Below are 24,537 nucleotides of genomic sequence, written 5' to 3'. Positions count from 1 at the left end.
TCCAGCCTAGAATACTTTCAAAGTCATACCTGCTGGCAAACTTTTCTTCTTCCTCTAAGATGCCACCAAGCACCACTGCATCTCTGAGGCTTCCTGATGGTCATCTGTGTTCATTCCAACGACATCGATAGCTTCTCGTCTCCACTTTCATAGTGTTTTTTAATTACCTTTGTTGGCACTTACACTGTTTTGTAGTTTTCTATTTATGTGTCTGTTTCCCTCACTGGACTGAATCCCTTTTTAAAAAGGCACACATGTTATCATTCTTTGTATACCCAATCACAATGTTGGGTCGATCTGAAATTTGTCAGAGTGTTTGCTGAATTAGTGCCTAAATAAATGATTACTAGGCACATTATAGAATTAGCCAAAGTTCTTCCTTAGAGAGAACTTTATATATATACATATACCAAACACTTACTCATTCACTCACATAACCCTTGGAATTTATCCAGGAAGGGGGCCTCTCTAGGATTAGTTCAGGACCATTGCCATAGTCTATGATGGTTACACTGGCCTTCTTTCCAAACCACCTGGAAAAACTCAACTTTCTGTCTTCTCTTTAAATCATTTAAATCACAGATTTCTAAGGAAGTCTTTGCCTTGGCAATTTCTATTTTTTCCCCATGGACTATCTTTCTTTGTCTAACTGAAAGTTTGCCTTTACCCAAACTATGATATGGGGAGACAAAGGATGAATTAATCAAACCAAAGCCCCCTGGGGAAGCTGAAGAGAGCAGGAATTCATGGAGTGCAGGGAACATCACTTTCCCATGGTGCGTAGTGTGGTGTTGTTGACCTCCTGACCTTTCAGTAACTGTCATTTAGGACTACTGCTCATAATTAAAGACACTTAGGTCAGTCTAAAAGCAGTAGTTTTTAGGTACATAGCTTTGGGTCTAGGCTCCTTAGAACTGCTTTCCGTGAGGAGCTATACCGTGAAGAGTGAACTGCCAAATGATTTCTCTGCTCTTAAAAGTAAAAGAGGCTGCCTCAGAGAATTGTGAGACATTCCCTAGGACGATTCTGGATTCTGACACAGAGCATTAGCTATTTTAGAATGAAGTGCTGCTTTTTTTTTTTTTTTAACTTGGTGTTATTTTAAAAAATGAATGAAACAGTATGGAGTCACACTTGATATGTAGATTTTAATTATAACAGAAAGTGGATTTTAGGTGTCAAATATTCAGACTCATAGCACACCTTTTGAAAACAATTCTATAGTATTCTATAGAATTTTCCTTATGTGTTTAAAAAGCCTTACATAATATATAATCTTCATTTTCTGAATTTATACACACATACGCAGTCATATGTATTTCTACTGCTGCAACAATTCCTTAACCACCTTGTTTCATGAAGCAAAGTTTAGGGAAGCTAAGGAACACTTTCTAAATATTCTTTTGGCTTTGTGCCTTCAATACGTTCCTAAAATTTGGTCTCTGATCAGATATCAGGTCTGGTTGAAAGGTGGTTTCAAACCTTGGCCTCCCTGGATAAGTCTCTTCTTCTCAAATCTTGGTTCATTGATATAACAGTCCTAGTTTAGGTCAAGATGTCCGCATTCATTTTTCACTTGACTTTCCTTGGAAGAGAGGAGAGGAGGCAAGAAAAAAGTGATAATGTGCCTGCCTTGGAGCGTCTCTATTCTCCATTCCCACCTTCACATTTTTATGCTTTGTACTGTGCCTGAATTTCTAAATTTATGGGAATATTTGTTGTGAGTCCTAGATATCTGCTGTGTAATCAATTCATTGTCAGTGTCACGTAGACCATATGTACTATGGGAGAGAGGGGCGAGGTAGATATAGGGTAGTTGGTGGGGTGGGACCTGAGTCTGTCCCTTGGAAAAGAGTAGAATTTGGTAAGATAGAAGAGAGTAGGAAGGATATGTTAAGACTGAGGTATGGAGTGAGAGAGAGAGATGGGGCCTATGTAAGACATGTCTGCAGGAATCCGTTGGTATGGTGTAGAAGATCTGCTAAGACCGGGGTCTAAAAATCCACCATGATTTCTTGCAGTCCATAGGAAAGTAAAACTTCCCATTCACAATGAAATACATCTTTTAAATGAATAAGTAAACGGAAGCTGACTATTTGGTTTTGTTAGAGGTGCAGAGAAAGCTATGACAGTAAAAGCAGATCTCAAATGTTAATCACCTGTGGCATAGTAGTTAACTCAGAATAATATTGAAATGTTTTTGCATCTGACATTCTCCACAAGCCTGTCTCCTTTTATGTGTATGCATGCAAGTATATAAATTGCTGAATCCATGTCAGTTGTAAAGTAATGGCACTGAGGGCATCATAAATTACCATGGTGATCCTCAGGAGAAGACACTGTCGTATCTGAATGAGTGTTTCACTTCCAGAGTAATGTATGCCTTCATCTGGCCCAGCAGTCAGCATATTGCCCTGTGTTGATGGATATTGTCAGCTGGAAGCTACACTACATTTCACTGCACAATAAACATGGCTGTCAAACCCATATAAAGTGAAATCAATTTATCCTGTATGGTCAGTGCATTTTAAATGAAATTAATGTACTGTGGGTATGGTGGCAAAAAGGTAGCAGATTAGTTATGCATCTTGGGATCTGAGACTTTTCATGTAAGGGGCCATTCTGTCTAGTAGGCCTAAAAGAAGGGATGTTTATAAAATATACTATTTTTGCATGGTCTTCAAATAGTGGCCCCTGTGCCCTCTTTCATGTTTAGAAAAGAATTGATAATATTAGCCAGTTGGGCCCTTTTATCCTGTCTTTTGTTTGCTATAAATGATGATCATATTTGTCAAATAATAGTGCACTTTAATGTTCTAATTTATTACTAGCTCTGACACAAACAAATTTCTACTTAATCAAGGTATCTAGAAATAGAGTAGAAGGGCCAGAGATTGATTGGGTCATGTTCCTGTATAATCACTCCACTGAGCTGAAAGGCTTTACTTTTTCCAGAAAGTGGAAATGTTGGTTTTAATGTATATTTTGCTTCTAAACTTTTGGGAGTAGGCTTTCCTGTTTATGCAGTAGAAGCCGTGGCTGAGGCCATCAGTCCAACCACTTTACATTTAGCTATAGAAGTTTTTCAGTCTATAGGGGGATATTTAGTAGATGCCACATTGCAAAGCATACTTCCGTGTGTCACGCTAGTAGGATTCATGAAAACAAGCAAGGGCTATGTTCATTCATTTATTCATTCATTTACCCAATCATTCATTAATTTAACATAGTTTACTAATTAAAACTCTATATGCCAAGTGCTTTCCTAGAACCTAGGGATACAGCAGTGAATGAGAGCCACTTCTTGCCATATTCTCAAGGAGATTTTCATCTAGAATGTTACTAGCTACAGTCACCTCTTTGGAAATGATCAAATATCAGAGATTTAGATATAGTTTCATATGGGAATGTTTAAGAACTACCCTTAAACAGCAGAAAAACATATCAGGACCCTTGCAATAAATGCCTCTGAGTCTAGTAGTTTGCCTAGAAGTTGAAAACCAATCTTTTACTTAATAAATATTTATTGAATATCTATTATGTGGGAAATCCTGGGGATACAAGAATGAGTACAACATAACCACCAACTTTAGGGGTTTCATATTCCTGAGGATCGAGTGGAAATATTAGAGAGAGATAGTCACATAAACAAGTAATTACTTTGGGGCATGTAGCATAAAAGAAAGAAGAATGAATGCAGCCTGGGGAACATCATTGCAAATGCTGTTCCTATGGCCTGAATTACCCTTCCCATCTGTCTTTACAGCCCTCCCCTGTTCACGTGCTGATCTTTATTCATCCTCCACGACAGAGCTTAGACAACGTGCCTCTCCTAAGAGGCATTAGCTGACTATCTTGTCTGCTACCCTCTTGGCTCCCTGTTTACTTCAATATTACCGCACCGATTGTACACTCTGTGATAATTGCCTGGGGTCTGTACCCCCTCTGATTTGTGTGCTCTCTAAAAGCGGGGTCTGTTTTATTTACCTTTGCATCCCTAACCACTGGCATAATGCCTAACTCATAGTAACTGCTCAATTAATATTTTGTATTGAATTAATTAACTCATGAAACATATCACATTTGAATAGGCCTTGAAGGATGAGTGGGACTTGGTGGGATTTCATGAAGAAGGAGGAGAAGGGGCTTCCAGGCCGTGAGAGGAGCAATGGACAGGCATAATATTGCGAGAGAAAATTCTGTTTGAGGTAAAGAGATAGTTTGAAGTGCTGCAATTTTTGGCAAATGAGGCTAAAATGATAGGTGGGAGCCTGCTTTTGAAGGGAGGAACCGCAAGAGGAAAACTCACTCTAAAATAATGCCAGTCATTGCTAAATCACCACCCGCAACTGATGGTAGTAAAAACGTACGAGGTGTACAAAAACAGACAAAATTAATTCTGCCCGGTGTGTCTTTGAGGCCTCCATCAGAAGGGCCTATAGAATTGTCATTTGAAACTGTATTCTTCCAAGAGGTCACTTAAAAAGAAGAGAAGGGCCTAGGGAAAACAGCCGAAGCAGGCGGCAAGCTGTGTTACGTTACTCAGATAATAATGCTTTGCACCCATCTTGTTCTTCCTGCCCTGACGTTACAGGAAGTAAAGCAATGAATGGCTCTGCAGCTAAACTACAGCAGTATTATTGTTGGCCAACAGGAGGCGCCACTGTGGCTGAAGCGCGAGTCTACAGGGATGCCCGCAGCCGGGCCAGCAGCGAGCCACACATCAAGCGACCAATGAATGCTTTCATGGTTTGGGCGAAGGATGAGAGGAGGAAAATCCTTCAGGCCTTCCCCGACATGCATAACTCCAACATTAGCAAAATCTTAGGTGAGTGCAGTCTCTGATGCTGACCTTGTACCCCCCGAGGGCCGGAGAGTGGAAAACAGGGGCATAGTCTGACACCTCGGGGAGACTGTGGTTTCCGGACGTTAGACGTAGCTCTGCAAGCTGCCTCGGGAGTCTTCGTCATCATCTCTGTGCCCCCCCCCCCGCCCCCGCAGCATGGCGTTTAGGGTTAGGGGTTACACATCACTGGGTGCCAGGGAAGGACGGACTAAAAACTTACTTTGGAGACAGAACTTTTTACGGTCTGTTATATACTGTGAATTTGGCAACTCTGAGAGGTCACTGCTAAACAGGAACCGTGGAGACAAGCTTTATCTCCTCTTACTCAGCCTTCCAATCTGCACATTGCTGCGAAACCTCAGATCCTACAGTGTTCTGCTCCAGCATTCTTGGGTTCCTATGTTCCTCTGAAAGACGCGTCAGGACCTGGGGTGAGCCCCCCCATAGTGTGAAATTCATGGAGTGTTGAGCAGTGCCTCTAAGGATAACTTTAAAACTTGTAAAATGAAACGGCATTTACTTTAATAAGATATGACTAGTTCGAATTTCAGAGCGGAGAGTTGAACACACAGACCACAGGGCAGAGGCCCATTTTGTGGTCAATTGCCAGAGTGATTCTCCCGCTTCTCAGGATTAAACTCAAGGCTGGTTCTGTGAGCGTAAAGCTCGCCTGCGGCAGATGATCCAGTTTGGAATTATTGTGTTCAGCACACTGACATATTTTATTCAACATGCAGCATTACAGGCAACACGTTTCCTCTTTAAAAAGAAAAAACACAGAAGGCACTGTTCTATTTAAGCTGTCATGATGTGACAAAATCTCAAAAGGAGCCGTTTAAGAAGCTGAAAAACATTAGAGACTTAAACTGTGGTTTTCATTTTTTAAATGTTTTGTTCAAAAGCAATAAATATTTAACCTTAGTAAATATCGGTGATCTGGACATACACAAATGCACATGTTTTGTCACTGTATAAATAATTTAACTTGATTCTGAGACATGGGGAGGCTGTAACCTCTAAGAAAATTTAAAACATACATAAGATCAAAAAGTGGTGAAATGTTAAAAAAAATAAGTTTTTCCCTTTTGACTTCTGAATTTCAAGATGGATACTAAATGTCATTACAATTAAGCGGGGTGTTATTTTTAGAGTTTCTGAGATATGCGCAGGGATAGTGTTATTCCTTTTCAACTTAAGTACCTTTCAAACCAAAATGCTCCTCAGGATATATTAATTTTTTTCTAGTTAATAGACATTTAAAAGAAAATCAGTTTTTCTCTGTCCTTGAAATCTGATGCCTTACTTTAAATTTTCTTTTTTTTCTCCCTCCCTTTCTTCCTTCCTTTCTTTCCTTCTCTTCCTTTCTTTCTTTTTCTTTCTTTCTTTCTTTCTTTCTTTCTTTCTTTCTTTCTTTCTCTTTCTTTCTTTCTTTCTTTCTTTCTCTTTTTTCTTTTCTTTTCTTTCTTTTTTTTTTTGCCATTCTTATAGCAACATGAGTAAGCTCTCAAATGAGCACAGAACCTCTCTGTTTCCATTTTGGCAGCTGTGGGGAATCTATATTATTGGTGTGCATTCTGTGAAAAAAATTATTAAGAACATAATAAGTGTATTCATGAAAATATACACTTTAGAGCACAAGCATTTCAAGAGTAGCCAGAATCCTCTGTTAACTGGGGCTTTAAAGCTACTGGGAGTCAGCACAACACAGAGAAGCAGATCTGCATAGACTTTCTACACAACTTTTGCACAACAATCAGGAAAGAACAGGGATGGATGTGCTATTAAAGCAGACCAGGATATTGCTGGCTACAGAGAATATTTGTACAACTTTCCATTTGTTTATGTATAAAAATCTCCACTGAAGAATAGCTAACATCCAGTCAGCACAGCTGTTACCGCTTTATTCACCAGCGAGACACAAAAATGCAATTTGATACACGTAAAAAAACACATCCCTTCTTCGTCGAGTGTTTAGATAATTCCTTATAAACAATATTAGAGAAGTGAATACTTTTCCTTCTTCCTCTATAAACCACATTAAAAATTTTTGTGCTGTCATTGGTACAGCTTTGAATGAACGTTTATAGTACTTGAAAATGGTATATATAATTCCAACTGTACCTTCCGGTTCGAAAGCTAGAGCTTCTTAGGTAAGGTTTAGGCTTTTTAATTACCCGGGGCCAGGGGAGACAGCGTGCACAGTGGGTTTTTACATATGGAAGGATATCGACATCTGCTGACATCTTATCACAGAGTAGCTTCCATAAAGATGCTTGGACAAGTGTGGGAGATGTTTGAATCTCTGGAACCCGGAGAGCTTTTTCTAAGAATCCCTGTCAGCCTTGAGAGTATGCTTTGGAAGTTTAGGTTTTTCACCTTTTGAGAGAGGTAGACAGATAGAGGGGGGAAGGACCTTGGCGTAGGAGGTGACCTATAAGCAGCAGAGATGTGTTTTAAAACAATATACCTTTTGTAGCACCAGCTTTAAGTTATCGAAAGACATAATGTGCTAAATGTATCCCATACAAAATGATTCTTTGCTCTTCACGTCTGTAAAAGACTACTTGGGAGGCTCGGTGGTATGTGCACAGGTGAGTGAAACAGTGGGAAGGTATATACAGCATTTGCCACCACTATGTTGCCTTGACCACGTGGGTACTGAAGGCTATTTTTATGTTTAGGGTCTCGCTGGAAATCCATGTCCAACCAAGAGAAGCAACCGTATTACGAAGAGCAGGCCCGGCTAAGCAAGATCCACTTAGAGAAGTACCCGAACTATAAATACAAACCTCGACCGAAACGCACCTGCATTGTTGATGGCAAAAAGCTCCGGATCGGGGAGTATAAGCAACTGATGAGGTCTCGGAGGCAGGAGATGAGGCAGTTCTTTACTGTGGGGTGAGTGTTCCCGAGAATGTAGCCACCTGGGCTTTCCCTTCCCGGTAGGAAACCGCAGGACGGCTACTGGCAGTGTGTTTGGGAAGGAGATTAGGGAAGGGAGGAGGTCGAGACCTACCCAGGGGCTTGGCTGTGGTGATCTTTGCAGTGTTACACACACACACACACACACACACACACACAGAGTCTTGCAGCTTGGCTCCTGTTCAACAGCGCAAAACAAACCTGGTCGCCCTTCTCCCTGTCTCCCAAACGAGTCGAAGATGTTCCGTGCCCACACACAAAGTTGCTGGTAGTTTATTTAAGCAGACATACAGGGAGAACGAATAAAAACTAACTTAAGAAATCCCCGGAAGCTTTCCAGCTTCTCTGGGTGGTGCTTCTGATTCTAATCACAATAGTCTGCTTTTGTTGTGGGATCTACCACAAGATAATTGGCCTTGACATTGGTTAGAGGACCTCATTTTTGGCATAAGATCCAGAACTCCTGTTGCAGTAAATTATTCTGTGGTGGAAGCAATAACAATGTGGATTTTCTTGCTTAAATCAGAAACTAGACATGTTTTTGATATCTTCAAGTCTGATTTCATGTCATTTTGTTTAAAAATTAGGTAATAGATTTCTGGTATAAATTTCGACTTGGCTGACTGGCTGTCTGCATTGAAAAGAGGCCCCTTGTAACCACAGCAGTGGGGATAAGTGGGGATGCAGATGACTGTAGGTTCCAGCATGCCCAGGCCCAGAAGCACAGGGGGTAACAAACCAGAGGACCTTTCTGGAGGCACTGGCCTGAGGCAGCTGCAGTCGGATTGGGAAGATACTTGGGATAGGCCTTAAGAGAGAGGAGTAAGTAAAAAGGCAGCTGGATTCACTGTTAACCAGGGGGAGCGTGGAGGAGCTATTACATGGCAGGGAAATGGGACAGCTTCCCCTGCAGGTGAGGAAAAGATGTACCTTACAGGAAAAGTAAAGAACTGTTTATTTTTTAAGGACACTAAAAAAATAACATCTCGGAATAGAAAGTTGGCTTCAGAAGCATGTGTTTAGTAGCATAAAATTAATTTGGAATAGTAAATAGAATACAAAATATAAAAATAAAAGGCCGATGAAAGCCGTCCGGGTCATGAATCTGTGCCCTACCCTAGAGAGTTCTGGAGAAGAGCATGGGCTCCGGAGTTTGACTGCTGAGGTTCAAGCACGGTGCCACCCACCTGGGCAAGTTACTGACCTTCTCTGAGCCTCTGTTTCCTCATGTAACGAATGAAATAAATAACAGTACCTGTCTTGTACAATTGTTGAGAGGATTCAGCGAGGCAGTGCTTTTGAAAATACTTTTATAGTGCTTAGTCCATTATCAATAAAGGTGAGTTTTTATTGTTATCATTACTATTAAATATGGATTTACTATCACAATAAAACTATATTTTATGTTATACCCCAGAGAGTCAATGAGTTTCTTTACACTGTGGCAGAACTTTTTCAAGGTAAAGGGAGTCTTAAGCCACTTTATTTGAGAATCCCAATCTATTAACAGATGAAGCTGTGCCAAAATAGGTCTATCAAATTCTTCTGTATTATAAATGTTTGTATTTTAAAAAATAATGCTTTTAGCACCAGAAGTACAATGAAGTATAAGGAGGCTATTTACTGGCGATTTAGAAACTTTATGAAAAATACCGGTTCACGGTGCACTTTGAGAAGCATAGTCACGTAAAACAAAATACACATTTATTTTAACTGTGTGATGAATGTCTTTTTTTAATCCTGTCTCTGAGACTGTATATAATCTCCTTTGAGCAGAGAATCAAAGCTTAAGTTTGAGATCCTTTGTGATTCCCACTCTTTTTTCATGTCATGTCTCTGTGTGTCTAATGGTACAGAACAGGTCTCTTTTGCCATAGTCTGGATGGCTATGAGGTACCATTTTAGTTCCCCGGTACTTATTTGAAGATATGAGATGTGGTCATTCTGTTTGATTAGTTTCCCCTTACTGGAGGCTCCGTTGAAGTCACGCTAAATCAGATACCTCAACACGTGACGACGCGCGTAAGACTCAACAGCATCTACCGTTTATTGTCTACTGTATCCCGTATACTGGCCATTTTAGATAGACAAATCACATAATCCTCCAAATAAGATAAAGAGATCAAGGTCCTGTGGCCGCCCAAAGGTGACAGAGGGTCAAGGTTTAAATCCGAGTCTCTGCCTCCGTCATACCTAACGATTGAGGAGTTGTTCTTACCACAGTGCCCCAAAATATTCCTCATCGCCCCATCGTGGCACAGTTAGGAGCTGCGCTATTTGGAAAAGAACTCCTAGGACCTTTGGTTGTGGCGTGTGATGGCGTTAAAGGAGCTTTGAAATTTAGAGACAAAGGATCCTGTTGCTGGTAGTGTAGGGGGTCCTTTACGGAAAGCTCATTTTACACCGTGGAGTGGGGCTACGGATGTGCAGGCAATGGCCAGAATGTCTTGTTCTTTAATTTTCACTGCTGAGTATTTTCCTCTGCCCACCTTCGGTAATATTTGCAACCTAAAGCCAGGTATTATTTCTACTTAAAGATTCGTATTCTCTTTTAAGTAGTTGTATTTGATAGATTATTAACTCCCTGGGGTTCATCTTTGGAAATTCATCTTCATTAGATGTGAGGTTATTACAAGAGGGAAAAGAAACAAGAAATTCGAAGATTGCTATTGACTTCTTGAAGGAATGGGGGCGAGATCAATTTTTATAGCTGATTTTGAAAAGACATGCATAACTTTCAAGCCAATAAAATTACATACATTGCTCAGCATTGTCATGCATTTTACTGATGGATGATACAACTAAAAGTTCAGCGAGTTAGATTTTTTTCACTCAGCTATTATGAAATAAGTTTACCAATAATATGAAACGGAGTAAGGTTAGCTTTTCCCTTAGATTTAACCCCTTTGATCGACAGGTTAAGTATAAGAACTTTTAAGAATTTTAGTGAGTACTGTTAATGTTGAAATGATATTCTTTAGGGCACATGTACCTACAACATTGTCTTCTCCCAGAGAATTCCGGCCCAACGTACTTCCACTTATTTGAAGTTTATTCAGTAATTTACCTGTGAACTCATAGAGAATTATGCAGGTACTATAAAATATCAAATCTTGGGCTACTTTTTGAATAATAATAATGGTAAATTATTGAATACTTGCTAAAGACTGTGATGAGTGATTTATACAGATTATTGCAAATACAACAAAAATACAAGAAGCGCAGTGACATCCTCACTATGGGGCTGAAAAACACAGGGTTCAGAGATGTTCAATAATTTGTCCAAGGCCACACAGCTAGTAAACTGCAGAGGTGAGATTTAAACAGGCTCGTGTGAATGGGAGCCCTGCGACCTTTCCACCCTTACACACTCTCTCACTCGGAGCCTACACACTCTTTGGAGGCTCTGTAGTGCGATAGTTACAGACACTGATTCTGGAACCAGACTGTTCTGTCTCAAGGACCAGATCTGCTTCTTCCTGGCCCTAGCAACTAATACACAGCGCTCTTTAGTCCTCTGAAGTCTCCGCTTGCCCTTGGGAAGCTTATTTGAACTCTCTGTACCTCAATTTCCTCATACATAAAATGGAGAGCTGGCCATAACACCTACAAAATTGGGCCCTTCTGAAGATTGACTAGCTAGGTCTGCCTCAAGTGCTTAGAACAACGTCTGGCACAGAGGAAGCCCAGAATCAGGGCAAATGTTAGTATTCTAGAAAAATAACGCTACACGCCAAGTATGTATCTCATAATATAAAGAATTGTATTCTAGTGCCTTGTGTGGGAAGTGATCTGAAATTTGCCATTTTGATCTTAATCCGAAAGAGGTTGAACCAAGCCTATGACATACTTATAAATATAATTGATTCGCATAGGCTAGCCATACTATTTTCAGTATTGTCCTCCTGTAGAGAAAGCTGGATTAGAGTCTCTAACAGGCAATATAAAAAGATTGCTATTATTTCCATTTCTTACTGCAGTATCAACTACAGAGATGGACGACGCGTAGGCTTATCTCCTAATGAAACAGACTTCGTGGTCTTCATTTAGAAAGGCTGTAAAAGTCTGAAAGATCAGCAAACAAGGGGGATTTGCCAAATTAATACATAAGGGGTTTTTTTTGTTTTTGTTTTTTGTTTTTGTTTTTGTTTTTGTTTTTTTGCAGTTGGCAAAGCTAGGCTATATTCCAGGAATATTCTTGTGATTTGGAAACCATACAACAATGCTGAGCTCTATCAGGGTCAGCTTTACCCTTTACTTGGGCTGGAAGGAGGGGTTCTTAGCCATCTCTGCTCATATCAGCTTCATGTGTATACTTTTACAAACATCTACAACTTTTGTTTTGATGTGCACATTCATTATTTGTAAAGCCCAGTACTTGCCAGCTATTCCTGTTTGTGAAATCTGCAGTGTTTGAATTTTGACTTTGCAATTGATCTGTAAAGGAAGGAAAAATGCTTTTTAGGAAAGTAATTTCCGATAGACAAAGCTTGAGCCTGCTGGCTGGATTTTCCATTTTGTTAATTGATTGGTCCGTCAATTGGTAAGGGCTTGTTTGAAACCACTGATGTGCCCAGCACTGTACTAAATTAATATAGGACATGAAGCATTAATTCTGTACACAATGAGCTTTCAGAGAGTGTTGTAGTCAGAGAAACCAGACGCATACATAAACATATTAGCAAATAATAGTTTGTTATACATACATATACACAGAGTGTGAGAACACATTGCCCAGTGCTGCACATAGTGTATAGTGAAGTACTGATTTTGATTTTATAGACAAGATCAAGCAAAGCTCAGGGAAGGAGAGATTACTATACATTAGGGCTAACCATAGGTCATCCTTGAGGAAGGGGACTTGATGTTTGGGTAGGGTCAGGCTGGTGGAAAGTGGACGTCAAGATTCCTGGGAAGAAGAGCAGGAACACATGGAGGGAAATGCAGAAATGTTCGATAGCTAAAAAAGCGAGGCTAGCCTAGGGATTATTCCTGGCAGTAAAGAAAAGTAAGAGAGGTAGGGTGGAGCAATATTTTGGAAACCCTTGAAAGCCAAGATTCAGCAACTATAATTAGCCATGCTTACTTGATTTTTTAGTCTTTTATTATGCTGGTAACAATAATGAGAAAGCAAGGCCAGCATGATAGTTAGCTTATGATTTTGCATTCAGAGAATCAGCGGTAACTTGGAAGTGGCCTCAGAAGTCTTACGCTTTAAGTAGCCAGCTGCTGTAGGAGCCCTCTCTGAGTTCTGCTTGAACTATTCTAGGGCCAGAGAGCTCACCACTTCCCAAGGGAGCTAGTTTCTTTGTGGAACATGTCCTAATGCTAGAAAGTTCTTGTCTCTTAACTGAGCAATGATTTACCTTTCTGCTACTTGGTTGCTTAGTTCTAATCCTCTTCTTTGGTCCCTCTTCTAGAGCCAGTCTCTTCCTCATTTATAAAGATAACCACTCAGACATTTAAAGATGGTTATAGTCACATTTCTTCTCCACTATCTTCCCTCGCAAATGTCTAGTCTCATTACATCTTTTCTTCTCTCAAATAGGTTACCCAGCTTTTTCATTTGTTTCCCCCCTCATTCACTAGTTCATTCATTCATTCATTCATTCATTCATTCATTCATTCCATGTACACAACATGGAGTGTGCCTCTGTGTTCCAGGCATTGTCTAAGTTCTAGAGTTGTATCAGTGAAAATTCCTGTCCTCATGAAACTTACATTCCAAGGGGGGAAGTCAGACAACCAATCAATAAATGAATAAATAAATATCAAATAAAAATAAGTGCCTTAGAACAAAGTAAAATAGGGAAAGTGTAGGGAGTGTCAGAGGATGGAGCGCAATTTTAAAAAGAGTAGCTGCAGAACCTTACTCAGCAGCTCACACTTGAAGCAAAGGCCCGCGGAATGAGAACAAGCTGGGTCTCTGGGGGAAGAACCGGGCAGGGAGAGGAGCCACTGCTGAGGCCTGGAGGGAAGGTTGCGATTGGCATGTTCAAGAATTAATGAGGCCAGAGTGGTAAGAGCAGAGTGAGTAGGTGGGAAAAGTCAGAGATGTCAGAGAGGTAGCAGGGAGTCAGACTGTGAAAGGACCATCGTGAAGACTGAGTGAGATGGAAAGGCATGGGAGGGTCATGAGCAGAAGAGCACTGTGATGGGACTTAGGTTTTAAAAAGATCACTCTATCTCCTGTGTTGAGTATTGTCTGAAGGGGGCATGGCTGAAATAAGGAGGCAGGCTCTTACTATAAACCAGATTAGGGTTGACGGTGGCCTGGGCCAGATTTAGGGGTGAGGTTAACAAGAAGTGGACGGATTCTGGATGTGTTCCTGATAGCGGACCGCTAGGATTTGCTGATGGACTGCATATAGGGTTTGAGAGGATGTGCAGTTACCAAGGATTGGCCCAGAAAGATGAAGTAATCGTTGACCAAGATCAGAAGGGCCCTGAGAGGAGCAGGTATATGGAGATAATCAGGAGTTCAGTTTCGGACCTATAAGATTGAGATGGTATTTTGACATCCAAATCGAATAAGAAGTTATATACATATATGACTCTGGGATTTAAGAATGTAGTGCTTACTGGACATACAAATTTGAGAGTTATCAGCACCTAGATAATATTCAAAGCTATGAAAAATGGACAAGCTCACCGAGGGAATTGATTGAGATAGAGAAGAGATGAAGTACAAGGACTGATCCTTGGGTACTTCAGAGTTTAGATGTCAGGTTGGTAAGGAGGGGAGGGTACATTCAGGAGACGGAGAAGCAATGAGATAGGAAGAAGACCAGAAGACCAGAAAAGAAAGCGGTTCAGCAAGGGGAAAAGTGGCCAACTGTATCAAATGCTGCTTATGGCATAGGTCAAGTAAGATGAGGACCAAGAACTGACTTCTGAATTTAACAACATGGAGATCATTGGTAGTGTGACCTTTACAAGCTGTATTTCAGTGGAGTGTTGGGAGTGATTGAAGTAGTTTTAGGAATTTAGTAGAAGAAGTGAAGAGAGTGAATATACACAGTGTTTCAAAGAGTTTTGTTTTAAAGGAGATGGAGAGATGGAGCAGGAGCTGGAGGGAATGCGAGTCAAGAGAGAGTTTGTTGTTTTTGTTTTTAAAGTGGGAGAGATTATGGCATGTTTATGTGCTAATGGGAATGATCCAGGAAAGAGGGAAAATAGATCACGCATATGGGAGAGACAGTCACTGGAGAGAGATCCTTAGTAAGCGAGAACAGATAGATTCAGTGAAGAAGCGAAAGGATTGGCCTTACACTGGATTACAAATTCATTCAAAATACAGGAAGGCAGGCAGAGAATTAGAACAGACAGAGGTAGATGAATATGTGATGGCGGGAGCTTGTGAAAAATTTCTTCTGATTACTTCTAATTTCTCCATGAAATGGAAAGCCAGGTCATCAACTGAGAGTGAGGATATGGGAGAAGTTGGGCATCCAAGGAGGGTTGAGAAGGTATGAAATAATTATCTAGGAGAGTAGAATAAGGAGTGGCCTAGGAAAAGTACAACATGATGGCTGAACAGCACCGGAGGCCAATTTGAAATTCATGCTCAAAAATTCAGAGACTAGTACATACGCACGGTAGTGTGTTCTGCAGCCAAGTGCAGCTGCGTGGGAGTGCTCACGAGCAGGCAGGGAGTTCGTGTAAGGGAGGGGAGAGGACCTGTGAGACAGTGACTAACCACAGGATTTATCCTGGCTAAAGAGGTAAAGTCAGGACAGCGAGGGGGAGGGACAGGAGAACAGCAAAAATTGGTCGAAGGATCAAGGAGTTGCAGATGCCCATAGGGTGGGAGAATTATTGAACTGGGGTTTTAGAGGAAGAAAACTAGAAAGATAAGATGTGGTGGTCAGAGAGTGGGATGTTTAAAATGGAGAACAGGGTGGGGTTACAGCTGGAAATGACAAGGTCTGCTGACACAGGAAGGGGGCCAGATCATCACCGCGGAGAGGAGGTCAAGAAATTGAGGTAGCAAGGTGTTGAAATTCTCACCTCCGTGGATAGTGAGTCATCAAGAATTACGGCAGGAGAAATGTTGGAGAGGGAGTGACAGTAAGCCAGGAGCTAACATCTTTAAGGAATGAGGGGCGATGACCAGGAGGAAGTAGATAGGGGGTCAGCGGGTGACAGTCTGGTATCCCTCTACCACCAGTAGCAAGCTTCTGAATATCAGGTGCCTCACTCCAGAAAGCAAGTTGTACAGATGTTTTATTTGTTTGTTTGTTTTCAGTGTTCCATTACCAACTTAATGTCCAAGTATTGTTAAATATGTGGAGCCCAGTTTAGAAGAGGTTGATTCTGATTCATATTGCCAAGTAGTTTTCTGATCGTGTGAGCTTGCCTTTCTCGCCCTAATCTTGATATCCAGTAGGGAATTTGCAACATTAAGAAAGGGTTCTGCTCGTATGGCCTTGGACAAACAATTTAAACTCTCTGAAACTTAGTTGGTAACTTCATCAGTAAAGAGGGGAAATAATATTCGCTTCTTAGGCTTATCATGAGGATTAAAGAAGATAGTGTGAAAGCATCTAAGCATTGTCTCCAGCACAAAACAGAAACTCAATTAAAATTTATTTAATAGATCAATACATATAGATATTTTGATTAAAAAATACTGCAAAACCGACCATCTATTCTTTCTAAAAAGAGAACGTCCTTTATGAAAAGAAAGTGTACCATTAGTTTGTGTATGGTATGTAGAGTTTATGTTATAGACTAGCTCACCAAATAGGGAAATCTGTAAAATGGGTTAATATTGCAATAAAAGTTTTTACTCTACACTCATTATGTGATTAAGGCAAAAATATTTTTATTGCAATTATCCAAGTTTCAGTAAAAAATTTAATGAGGCATTCACTGCCTTGGGCGGGCTAGCATGAAATTTAATTTGTGTTAATTGGCCCAAAAGTTAAGAAGCAGAAGTATACTGTTTTTAGAATTTGATTCTGTGAGAGGGAAACCAGTATCTTATGAGATGTTTCTATGCAGAGATATAGTTCCTCTATCATCTTCTTCAGGCAATAAAAAAAAAAAAAAATCACCCCGAGCATCATAGAAAATGGATCAGTATCAGGTGCTTAGTGCCAACTGCGTACCAGCAGGATCTATAGAAATCAGAAATGTTCATGAGACACCGTAAGCATAGTGTATTTGTATATTGAGTATCTATAGAGGAAAGACTGATAGAATTCAAGTCAAGTGGCCTAGCTTCAAAGGCTTGGTTCTGCTGGTTGTTGAATGCAGGGCTTCAAACAAGCCCTTACTTTCTTCATCTGAAACCTGGGCATGACAGTACCTCATGGGGTTGCCATGTTAATGGAATGAGGTAATGTATACGAAAATATTCGATATATTATGTTAGAGGTGAAGGAATCCTTGTCACGCCTTCTGGAGACTGGAAGAGGTTGTTAAAGATAGCATTACGAGGTACCTCACAGAGCGATTCTAGGTCATTTCTGTCATTTTTCCTTTTACCAGGCTGGAAGGCATGCAGGGCTTTTTGAGAAAATTATCCCAGAAATGTCAAAGAATAGCTGGTAACTAAGCTACTTCTCTATAGATTCAGGGTATTTTTCTGACTGAGGTGTATAGAAAGATTTGACGATTCTGTAGAACAGGGTCAAGAAGAACAATTCAATGGATGGACTGACCTGAAGTTGTGAATATTAAAAGGCGAAAGGACCTTCCAAGACTTCCCTGACCCCCAGCTCTTATAAACATGTGGAAAGTGAAGCTCAGAAAGGATAGTTACAGTGATATTTTGAAATGAATTTAAATTGTAATTATTGTCCATTAAGGTTGAGGAACGCTTGATAAATATTGCAACCAAGAGAATATTGTTTCAGTCATAGTCTGTGAGCTTGGTGTTGTAGGTCTTTAATTCTTTCAACCAATTACAGCCCCTCAAGGGAAATTGAGAGGCGGGTAGCAAAGGCTCCCTGTAGAGGGAGAGACCGACTTCATACAGGGTCTGGTAAGCTTATTTGAACTAGAGTACCGTTCTGACAGAATGATCTGGTGTGACCCAGCCTTGGCACCCGCTAGGATCTGGGATGAGGCAATGTGTGTTATTCTGATAAGTTGCAGGGCTCTTGCTGCTCTTCAGTCCTGACTCCTCTAACCCAGCGCCGGGCCAGGGCCTCGGGAGTAATGACATCCAAGATGATCCTTCCATGATTATGAAAATAGAAGCTCCTTAAAGGAGCGTCCCTACAAGTTCAGCCACAGAAGTCGGTAGACATTTGCATGGATACCAAGTCTGACTCTCTTGGACATACTTGATCCTTTCTCCCCTTGATCTTCCCTTTGCACAGTTCTCAAGCCAAGGTGAAGACACACGCCTGCTTAACAGTGGCATTAATGTATGTCTCGCGCTACCGGTCATTTTGTTGTATCATCCTGGGAGATCTTAAAAAATGATGTCACATGTAACTTTTGGAATTGACTACCGCATTTGTTTCAAATGCGCAGTGTTATTCAAGCTTTGCCCTATGTAATGTTGTAAGAACCCTGCTTTTATGTTTCAAAACCATCGATAAATTGCTCCATGGTATTGCTTAATGCCCAACCATAGCATCGGGAGCTGTGCAGGACTCCTCCAGGGAGCACCTTTGTCCCGTTTTGCCATCTGCTTAGAATGTCAGACAGAGCCCTCTTTTGGAATGTGTGGGGGAGGAATTCCAGTGCCACCCGGAAGAACAGATAGAGAGAGAGTTCGTCCTGTTTTATTTTATTTTTTGAATCCATACAGGCAGCAGCCTCAGATTCCAATCACCACAGGAACGGGTGTTGTGTATCCTGGTGCTATTACTATGGCAACTACCACACCGTCACCTCAGATGACATCTGACTGCTCTAGCACCTCGGCCAGCCCGGAGCCCAGCCTCCCGGTCATCCAGAGCACTTACGGCATGAAGACGGACGGCGGTAGCCTAGCTGGAAACGAGATGATTAATGGAGAAGATGAAATGGAAATGTATGACGACTATGAGGATGATCCCAAATCAGACTATAGCAGTGAAAATGAAGCCCCGGAAGCTGTCAGTGCCAACTGAGGAGTGTTTGTTTGCTGAATTAAAATACTTTGACATTTCACCTCCCCTCCCCCAACAAAAAGTTCTTAAAGAGCCCGCATGCATTTGTGGCTCCACAATTACATCAGCAGAATGGTCTTAATTGTTTCGTAAAGTGTGAGACAGATTAAGTTTTCCCGGATTTTTCATGAACTTGAGTTTTTGTCGTTATTGTTATTGTTGTTGTTGTTGTTTTTTTAATTTAGGTGAAGACATATTAAATATGAGACACCAGGACTTGAAAATTTATCTCAACCCATAGCTGTCTTACAAGTCTTATATTTTTGTCTTACTTTTTTTTTTTTTCCTTTTGGATGTTGATAAAGGTTTAAGTTACTGTTTTAGATGGGGTTAAACATTCTCACTCAGGTATGCTGTGCCGGCCTACAGGTTGTGAATGTGTTTTATTCTGAATTATCTGAGAGAACAACTGAGGATTTCGTATCGCGAAGCAGAGCAAGTCCACAGCGCGTGCAGCTGCGTGCAGAGCCTATTCAAAAGGCCTCGGAATTCCATTTGTCCGTGTGTAGAGTTAAACTTTGAATGTGCCAAACTTTTCTCAGAACTTTTGAATCTTCATATTTTGAAAGTCTTAAAGGAGACACTGCGAAGTCTTAGACAATCTTTGGCATCTTAAGATAAAATAGCAAACCATACATTTTTTTTTCCAGAAAATGGTAAAGTACTCAGGAATCTGGAGACGAGATATTGTAAGGAATGAACAAGGTTGCCACAGTGCACGTACCCAATCGTGTTTGCCTCTTGACGTGCCATCAGTGCGTGCGTGACGCGTTGCGACGCGCACCAGAGCGTTCACCACACCAGATACCCACGCGGTGGTCTTCTCTGCCGGAGACCACCTCTCACTACATCCATTATCCCTTCGCCTTTAACCCTGACATTCAGTCTTAACACATTTTCTCTTAAATAATTTATTCATTCCAGAATGTCAAGGGTCCACTTACTATTTATTTGAAAAAAAATGTTGGTGGCATTAATTTAATAATTCTTGTTTTTCACCCTCCTTCCCTGAAGATCTTTTCAGCCCCTTTCACCTCCTTCTCCTGCTACATACAAAAGATGTACATAGCGATTTTATGTCCCCAGAGCATCTGGAAGCATTTCTGAAACAAGATTCTGTTAAATCCTGAAATTGTTTTTAAACAGAAGTGTGTATCTGGCTGCAGGGCCGGGTATTCGGACGCAGGCGTAGAGTCTTACACTTCAACAGGTGTGCCCCCGAGGTTCCCGTGACCTCAAGGCTTTTGCCAGAATTTCCCTCTACTTCAGTTTAGCAACAGTGGTAGGATCTGCATCCGCGGCATTTCCCCTGAATGCCATTCGGCAGCAAGGGTCAGCAGTGGTGACTGCCAGGCAGGAGGGTCCCACAGCCAAGTCTAAAGCCCAAGGTTGTGGACCACGGAGGAGGCCACGGCGATGCTGTCATGGGCTGGCACCGCCACACTGAGTTGCCTTGTCGCATCTGGCACACCTAGGGAGGTTTTTCTTTGCAAAATCCCCAGGATTCGAGAAGCCACATGAATAGCCTCAAGGCAAAGATAGAGGCAAAGAGTCATGATACATCCAGAGAATGAAAGAAAAACATAGGGAAGGAGAAGGAGGGGAAATACATTCCCTATAGGGGATGTTCCTACTGTTAACTCTGGGGAACAGATGACTCCAGGGCAGCAGGTGAGCTCCTCTGGCTCCCTCCCTCCATCGCTGGCCACTTGAGGGGGAGGGGCATGCCTCCCTGTGAACACGAGTAACAGCACTGGTCGCTGGAGGATTTCTCTGGAGATGTGCTGATGGGCTGGGAGGCAGCGAGGTTTCCTTCCGCTCTCCTATCTACTGGGAGCTCAGCCATGCCATTTTGACCTTCCTGAAACCAGGACTGACTGCCTACGGTGGGGGAGGGAGCCTCACCTGGAGTGGTTCAATGGGAAAATGTCAGTTCATGGGACAGTTCACCTCACGGGACAACCCAGAATCTGATCACCAGGACATAGGAACGGCCCCATCAGATTTCTTGAGCCATTTTGTCACTTGGAAGAAAATAGTGTACCTTCATATTTATTTAAGGAGTGCTCAAGGCCATACCTACTAGCAATAAATAGGTCTAGCCAAGATGTTACTGGTTGTGTCATTAGCTGGGAGTGCTCTCCATAAGCTGACTAAGGTACTGATAGGAATGTTTCGTTCTTAGTTTGGTTGGGGATTGGAACTTTGTTTTTGTACATTTGTTTCAAATGAGGAGGAGGTCATTTTTTCTCAAAAAATGAATATTTATTATTGTCTTACTGATTTCTTTTGGTTTATATACCTCTCCTCCTCACTTCATACTCATGTTTTTTTCTCTTTCTCTTTGACTCTTGCTTTTGCTCTCTCCTCCTCTCTCCTCCTTTTTTTTTTTTATTTTGCCGCATAGGTAGAGTGCTGTATGGCTAGCATTGTATTGTATGTAATTAATTTTGCACAAAGGCAAACATTTAGAATAGTAGGTTAATTTTGTTTGTTTTTATGGCCATGCCAAAATAATATTCTGGGCTGGTGGAGAACAAAGGACTGTTCTTTAGGACTGAAACTTGATTTTGCTTGTAGTTGAAAGAAAGAGAAAGAAAGAAAGAAAGAAAGAAAGAAAGAAAGAAAGAAAGAAAGAAAGAAAGAAAGAAAAAAAGCAACAAAAAACACACACACTCACAGATGTTGTTTCGTAAGTGTTATAAGCACTGGATATAAATGGTATTTTTTATCACTTCTGACTAATGTGAAACTGTTGTACGAAAACGACCTGAACAAAAGTCATCTGTTTCGACTCGTGTGGGCTTGCCTCACAGTTGCCGGATTTGAGTCATTTTTATGTCTTGTTATTTCAGTTATTTATGCAAAATACATGTGTGTATGAACACTTTGTTTTGGCCCCAGCTCTGCCTCAGTACCGGGGTGCAGTTACTTCTAGCCGGGTTCTGAAGGGTGAAAGGCTATTCAGGAACGATCTGATTGGAAACGTCTCTTTCATTGGGTCAAACAGTGATGCTGTATTTGAATCTAAATTCTGCGTACAAGCAGCCTATTCTATTTATTAGCCAAGTTTGGCTCTAAATATCCATGGAAATTAAGAATGACAATCATAGGGATCACTTCGTTTTCTTTTCAGTGGGGCTTAAACAAAGTTTTTATGACTTTACCATCTCATTTTAGATGTTTCTAATTGTGTAAATATAACATAGAAATAGAATTTATTTTTGGTTCATGAATACTTAGTGAGATATAAGTTATGTATTTCCTCTTCATTCTCTATCCATATATGTTGGTCCAGACTGGGAGTTGACGAGTCACTGTACCTCATGGGGATAGGGAACTAGCAGCCACAGTGAGAGGGCGGCCACAGTTCCACCTGCCGCCGGGGCGGTCAGACCCTTCTCTCGGGTTCCCGTGCAGTTTGGAACCCACCGTCCGCAGACTCAGACTCTTACTTATTTTTTTATTATAGAAAGTCGATGAATTGAACGTACTAAATTTCCAGGACAGCTGGGGGAGAGTCTGTTTGCTTTTGGAAGTCCCACATAAATCTTACAAGGTAGTTCTGTGACCATTTAATAGCAAGAAGCATGAATGCCATTCTACAGGTGAAAATCTGCCTCTGAGATTGACCATTAATAAAAGCCCTACCATGCCAATTAGATTAAAGAATGCCCATCCACTGTTTTCCGTGCTTCCTCTTTCATAGTCTCTTCAAATCAAAGACAAATCATCTCCATGTTGTTAAAGAACTTATAGGATCAGGATTTTCCTTGTCACTTAGAATAGGGACACTAGCCCACGATCCTCTCCTAAAAAATGGACCATATGGGATAGGAGGGAAGGAAGGAAAGAAGGAAGGAAGGAAGCAAAGAAAGGAAGGAAAGGAAGAAAGAAAAGAAGGAAGGAAGGCAGGAAGGAAGGCAGAGAAAGAAAGGAAGGAAGGAAGGCAGAGAAAGAACAGGAGAAAGAAAAGGTCAATCCGTGGACAGGAGCCCCCGGGCAGGCGGTCACTCCATTCCCTTGGCGGAGGCGATGCGGTACCTTTTCTGGGAAGGTGGGGACATTTGTCATCTGCACGTGTATACAGCTCGATCTTTGGGGAGCGCATCAGTTTGCTTCATTTGGTATGTGATACTCCCCAGCCTTGTCCTCAGGCCTGATTCAATATGCCAGGGTCCTGCCTCGGTCTCCCAGGCCAAGTTCTAAATTCAGGTGTGGGCTCACAGCTCTGTTGAGCTTGTCAAATTCTGGCCTCCCCTGAACGTTAGCCCCGCTGGAGCCCGGGGTGTTTGAAAAGGGTGTGATCACTCTAGGGCTGAAATTAAAGGCTTCTTTCTTTTCCTTATGAGGCCAGGCTGCTTCTTCGGAGCACACCCTCCCGAGCCAGGGGCACAGGCACTAGCTGAAAGCCGGGATTGTTCCGAGGAAGCCCATCTAGCCCCAGTAGGAAGGCAGCCTGGTCACTTGCACACCACAGGCAGAGGCTGCTTCTCTCAATTTACTCATTTTGCAAAGAGCTGACCTCTACCTACTCATTAGGGAAAGGAAAAAGAATCACTTAGTAGTTTTAAACCATGTGAGAAGTCCTGTACCAAGTGCCAACAACTACAAAGAATGCAGCTAGAGGAATGTATTGAAATTATTACTGGGTCTTCCTTTATAATGAGAAACTGACAAGAATGGTTGCTGTAGCCTTGCCTGACTTTGTGCACGTTTGTCTAAGGACTGAGTTGGCACTTAAGCTCACTTCTCAAAGTATAATAATATTGTATGACCTCATTTGTCCTTTTACAGAAGCACTTGCATCATTTCCTTAAGTCATCTGCCCCCTGACATGTTTTCTTCCTTAATAAACAACTTCTGTCTGTTATTCCTGCCGATTATGTCCTGTTTCTGATGCCACATACTGTTGAGCGTAACCCTCTGCTAATATCATTGGAAATGTTGATATGCAAATACATTTCCTTTTCATCCCCATCCCATCTTTCCTTCTAGGGACAGATTGCTTTCCAAAAGCTCAGACCGTGTATTAGGAATGCTGGTACCTTTGGGGCGGGGCTGGGGGCGTGCGGGGGGAGGGAGCAGAAAGGCGATGTTTAGCACAGATACTCTTCCACCTGGTGTCCGTGGCTATGTGAACGCGTGACGGCAACTCAGTGACATAGCTTGCTCAGTAGTTTCTTATTCCTGAAGAACCACAAGCATAAGGTGAGGCCTCAGTGCTGGTGCTCTTGGAGTATGGGGAATGTGCAAATATTTAACTGTTTTGTATGCTGCACATTGCAGATCTGCTCATGTGCATTCTCCGTTTGTCTTCCTTTGTCATATGTGTTTTTGCTTTTTTGAAAGTGCAGTCTTTATCGTACCCTTCTCCAGCTTGTAGCAAATTAGAATGCTTAGCATTTATGTTCATTCATTATTGTATTTGCCATGTAAAATTTTTATTACCTTAGACAAGCTTATAAGCTGTTACTACATAACTTATCTTACTGTAACTCTTTTATTTCCCGACCTTGTAATTTGTTTGTGATGTATATTGTGAGATTGTATTCTATGTTAATTTAATCAGCACAATTCACTGACATGCTGGACTGACATGCTGGCTGCTGTTTCAAAGTGTAAAGTTCGCGTAGGGCTGTCGGGACAACTGCAGCT

General features: G+C 41.4%; 1 protein-coding gene across 10 annotated transcripts in view; it reads left to right on the top strand.

Moving 5' to 3' along the window:
* The window catches only part of SOX6 (SRY-box transcription factor 6), a 578,685-nt gene extending 559,674 nt beyond the window's left edge, over positions 1-19,011 (top strand). For all 10 annotated transcript variants that reach the window (XM_008708903.2, XM_040638855.1, XM_008708901.2 and 7 more), the window contains 3 exons: positions 4,595-4,828; positions 7,528-7,744; positions 18,537-19,011. In XM_008708903.2, coding sequence (XP_008707125.1) covers positions 4,595-4,828; positions 7,528-7,744; positions 18,537-18,840 — 755 coding nt within the window. In that variant the 3' untranslated portion in view covers positions 18,841-19,011. The remainder of the gene's footprint in view (positions 1-4,594; positions 4,829-7,527; positions 7,745-18,536) is intronic.
* Positions 19,012-24,537: the final 5,526 nt, after the last annotated feature.

Source organism: Ursus maritimus, unplaced genomic scaffold (genome assembly GCF_017311325.1).
Source record: "Ursus maritimus isolate PB19 unplaced genomic scaffold, ASM1731132v1 scaffold_23, whole genome shotgun sequence".
Lineage (NCBI taxonomy): Eukaryota > Metazoa > Chordata > Mammalia > Carnivora > Ursidae > Ursus > Ursus maritimus.
Note: the sequence above shows the minus strand (reverse complement) of the source record. Positions and strands in the feature narration are given on the sequence as shown.